Source organism: Microtus ochrogaster, chromosome 2 (genome assembly GCF_000317375.1).
Source record: "Microtus ochrogaster isolate Prairie Vole_2 chromosome 2, MicOch1.0, whole genome shotgun sequence".
Taxonomy (NCBI): Eukaryota; Metazoa; Chordata; class Mammalia; order Rodentia; family Cricetidae; genus Microtus; species Microtus ochrogaster.
In genome coordinates, this window is record NC_022010.1 from 16,355,433 (window position 1) to 16,360,164 (window position 4,732).

At 48.7% G+C, this 4,732-nt stretch overlaps 1 protein-coding gene across 2 annotated transcripts in view; it reads left to right on the forward strand.

Annotated features, from left to right (window-relative positions):
* Positions 1-2,555, forward strand: part of Trafd1 (TRAF-type zinc finger domain containing 1) — a 17,031-nt gene extending 14,476 nt beyond the window's left edge. For both annotated transcript variants that reach the window (XM_005344481.3, XM_026787317.1), the window contains exons 9-12: positions 138-258; positions 767-1,103; positions 1,655-1,727; positions 1,882-2,555. In XM_005344481.3, coding sequence (XP_005344538.1) covers positions 138-258; positions 767-1,103; positions 1,655-1,727; positions 1,882-1,935 — 585 coding nt within the window. In that variant the 3' untranslated portion in view covers positions 1,936-2,555. The remainder of the gene's footprint in view (positions 1-137; positions 259-766; positions 1,104-1,654; positions 1,728-1,881) is intronic.
* Positions 2,556-4,732: the final 2,177 nt, after the last annotated feature.

Here is a 4,732-nt window from a genome sequence, read left to right on the forward strand (position 1 = left end):
GCTCTGTAGACCAGGCTGGTCTCGAACTCACAGAGATCCACCTGCCTCTGCCTCCCGAGTGCTGGGATTAAAGGCATGCGCCACCATCACCCGGCAGTACTCACTTTCCTTCCCATTTTTTTTGTTTGTTTGTTTAGGAGCAGTGTGACCAACGCCCAGCCACAGCAAACTACCATGCAATGGAGGGCATCCCTACACAGGATTCCCAGCCTGAAGACACTTCACCAGAGCTGCCCAGGAGGAGGATCAAACACCAGGGTATCGGCTGGGGCTGAGCTAGGCCATGGCACTGCTGGCTCAGGCCTGCTTCCTACTTCTCACTTCTCCAGGAGGCTTAACTCACCACTCATTGGCACGCATGAGGGTCTCCTGGGGAGCTGTTGAGGTTAAGTGGTCCCCACATGACCCCTAGCTGTCATCAGTGCAGATTTTGTAGGGTACAACTGTCAGAAACAGCTGTGAATCACAGGCTGTGGGGAGCCACGGCTCCTGACTGCCTTATTATCCTCTGACTGGGCATGTGAACTGTTGCTGAAACTTCCCACCACAAAGCCAATCGCAAACTTCTCTAAGTTTGCCAGCATCCGTTTGCTGCTAAGTTAGGAGACTGTCTCTGAGGGTCAGAAAGTCAGCATGCAGAGTAGGGAAGAGAGCATCTGACTCCTCTGGAGCTCAGTGGGAAGCAGCTGTCTGTTGTCTGCCCTGTATCCAGCACTAACAGCTAAGTAGCCTTTTCCCTAAAGCCATTACCGCCTTCTCTTCCCAGGAGAACTGTCTTCAGGCTACATGGATGATGTCAAGCAGGAAGCAGCAAAAGGCTCCACCTACTTGCTGTCTCCCAGCAGAACCATGAACAACGTGACTACCTGTAATCCACTGTTGAACTCAGCATCAGGCTCCAGATCTGAGTGCCAGCCTAGCCCTCCTCATGTGCTGAAGCTCAACAACTCAGCCAGCCAGGACATTCGAGGGCGGAATCGAGGCAGCCAGAATGGGCCTGTAGCATCTGGGCATGCTCCAGTGATCCACTCTATTCGAAATCTCTATCCAGAAAACCTTGCGCCCTCTTTTTCTCAGGGCCCCCCTGGGAGATATGGAGCCAGGTAAGCAGCAGCCCCAGAGCTGATAGTGGCTAAAGAGAGCATGGACAGGCAGTCTGGGGCCGGCAAGATGGCTCAGTGGGTAAAAGCACAGATTTGAGTTCTATCCCACCTAGAAGCAGGTCACAGAGTTATCCTCTGACCACCACATACATTGCACACACGTAGAATAACTAAAATGCAGTGAGTTTAAAAAAAAAAAAGAGTGGGGGAGGCGCACGCCTTTAATCCCAGCACTCGGGAGGCAGAGGCAGGAGGATCTCTGCGAGTTCAAGGCAAGCCTGGTCTATTAGAGCTAGTTCTAGGACAGCTAGGACTGTTACACAGAGAAACCCTGTCTTGAAAAACCAAAAAAAAAAAAAAAAGAAATAAAAAAGAAAAAAGGTCTGTTCACATTGGTCCATCAAGTCACACGGTGCCGGGGTGGAGCCCCATTTTCATTGAGTCTGGGTTTTGCCTGTGCTGTCACCATATCTGTTGTGCACAGGGGTTTGCTGTTTTGGTGTCCCCTCCTCCAGTCCTCAACACTTAGTTCCTGTTCTTTTTTTTTGCAGTGGGAGGAGTGAAGGTGGTCGGAGCTCTCGGGTCACCCCTGCAGCTGCCAGCTACCACAGCAGATCCCCAAAGGTAACTGGGGTCCCAGAGTTAGGCTCAGGGCAGATGCAGACATGGCTGGGCTGGTGGGTTGTGAGATGAGAAGTCTTGCTGGGCAGACTCCCAGTGGCTTTTTGTGAGGAGAGCTGTCTGAGAATAGTTAGTCTCCCCTTGTGTTATTCAACAGGCAAAGCCTCCGAAGCAGCAGGAAGCAGGGGATGCAGAGGAGGAAGAGGAGTAATGGTGACTATGGGGGCTCTTACTGCCCACCCCTATGCATAGCAGCATGTGCTGGTGCAGTGTCCAACTGCCTCTCCGGCTCATCAAGCAGGAGAGACTCCAGATTTTAATTTTTTCCAGGTTACGGCCATTTTGTGTCTTTGAGATTGTGCTGTGGGTGTTTGGGTTGGAGGGAGGGCTAGCTGGGAGACCCTTGCTGCTACTGTTGGGCAGCAGTGAGATGAGGGCATCTGTGCCCTCTTGGCCCATAAGGGCTCCATCCATAGACATACCATCACCACTGCTTCTTGGTGCTTTGTGGTCCTGGTTGACAGAATGAGGGTTCTGGGAATCTCAGAGCTACCAGTGAAGCAATTCTCTCTTTGTGAGGGCCTAAGCTTGGGTTTACAGCATGTCAGGAACAAGATGAGCTGCAGGTACATGGACTAGAGGCCACCTTGGTGCTTCTGGGTCACTCACCACCCTCTGTTCCTGATGGGGAATGTATTGCTTTGTTCTCAATGTCCCTACCAGGGCCACGCCTGCCCTCATGAGGACTGAGGTTCCAGCCCCTTCCCTTTTTATTTTACTGTTCTAATTATCTATTTCCTTGTAATAGAAATAAAGTTTGTATTCAGAGCTCAGCTGAGGCTTGTGGTTTTTTTCTATAGAGATGGTCGAGTGTGCATAGTCATTGTATAGCCTAGACTGTGAACTTGTAGTCTTCCTGCTTTAGCCTCTAGATTGTAGGCACAGTTGAAAAACTGGGTGGGCTTTTTGTTGGATCTCCAGCACATATTCCTTCTTAGAGTGCCCAGAATCAAGGGGTTTCTTAAGATGGTCCCTTGTAGACCAGGCTGGCCTCACCTTAAGTGTTGGCAGTTTCCTCCAGATTTTGTTCTTTGGAGGACACTCAGAGAGAGGTTCACTGTAGGTGTGGAGGTATGTGGGGCCTAGAAGACAAAAAGGAGGCTTCTTAGGAGCCTCAGTCGTGGGCCAGCCACACTGCTGCACACTTGGAGCCATTGGAAGGCTGAGGAAGATAGATTGCTCAGGATTTGTCTCAAAGCAAAATATACAAAATTGTGAATCCCAAAGGGAGCCATGCCTTTGAAGGACAACCACTTCTACTTCAGCACTCCTGTGAGCCACACAGATTGAGTAGATAGATGGAAGAACCATCACTTCCATGGATGGAGCATTGAAACTATGACCTACAGAAGTCATATGCTTAGCAGACACCAAAGAGAATTCTGTCCCCAGTGAAACATACTGAATCACTCAGACACCAGACTCACAAAGGGTGGTTAGCTCACAAAAGCCATCTTTAGTGTCACTGTCATCCTCTTGGGACTTGAAAGAGGTGGCAGGAAGGGTCTGGGGCAACTTGGCCTCTCCCTGGTGAGGCTGGAGCACAGGCTTGCCAGGAAGTAGAACTCTCGTCCCACAGGATGCTGTGTGGATGAGACATGGTACATCAGCTTGGCTCATTTGTAATCTGCTGTCCTGAATGGCTTGTGAAAACGTTTAAAAAATACTTACACATGCAGCTAAAGTAAGCTGAGGATAGCAAAAAGATTTCCCTGTATTCTCAGGAATCTGCATGGCGTCTCAGCCATCCTGCTGTTCACAGCCATGATGTGAAGCCATTACTTTGGTATTTTTTGTTCAAACTGTCATATATCCTTAGTGTAATTCCCTCTGAATTCTCAGAGTATTATATACCCTTGCTTAGGTTTTTTTATAATTAGTATATATTAGTTGTAATTTCAATATGACTTTCTTATACTTAAAAAGTCAATGTCTCACAGTGTAATCCTCCTTGGCCTGTAATTTATTACGTAGACCAGACTGGCCTTGAACTAGTGACAAGCCTCCTGGGTGCTGGTACGACTAATGCCTTTGTCCTCCCATACAATGAACTCTGATCATACTTACAGCCTTGTTACTGTCCTCCTCCTGGGGGAGGTGGTGAGAGACAGGGCCTCCTGTAACCCAGGCTGACCTTGAGTTTTTCCCTTTTCCTCCTCAGTGTACCACTGTCCCTCACTTGTTGTAGGTGTTAACTGGAAACCTGTCCCCCAATTGTGTCTGTCCCGGTTGTTTGATGTAGCAGGTGACTTCTGCTCGGCTAGGGTTAGAAGGTATTTGTCATTTTCTAGGTTACAAAGAAAGACTCCACGTCAGACACAAGGCTGATTTTGTCCTTTGAAGCTCTGCACACTCCTAGAATCAGAAGTCTACCTTGTGTGGCCTGTGCCGCTTCCATGTACAGAGTGCCCTCTGCTGGAGGGTGTGTGTTCCTTGCCTCTTTAGAGCTTTTTGGACTCAATATAGGCAGTGTTGGCATTTCTTCACAGAACCCCAAAGACCACTGCACTCCTGGACTGATCCTAACAATTTTTAAACATCTCTTTGTCCTTTGGTTCTCCACAGACTAACTTCTTTTCATCCTTAAACTGCTTTAATGCCAACCTTCAAAGCCTGTCTTCTGTCCCCTCAGGTTGTTTGTGTCTGTTGTCTACTTCCTGCTTAGGAAGTCAGGATGGGCACTAAGCCCTTAGGCAGCTCCCAGCAGCCTTCACTATGACAATCAGCTGGCACTTCCCCAGGTCTTTCTTTTTTTTTTTTTAAAGATATATTTATTTATTATGTTTACAACATTCTGCCTCAATGTATGCCCGCACACCAGAGGAGGACACTAGATCTCATTACAAATGGTTGTGAGCCACCATGTGATTGCTGGGAATTGAACTCAGGACCTCTGGAAGAACAGCCAGTGCTCTTAACCTCTGAGCCATCTCTCCAGCCCCCCCCCC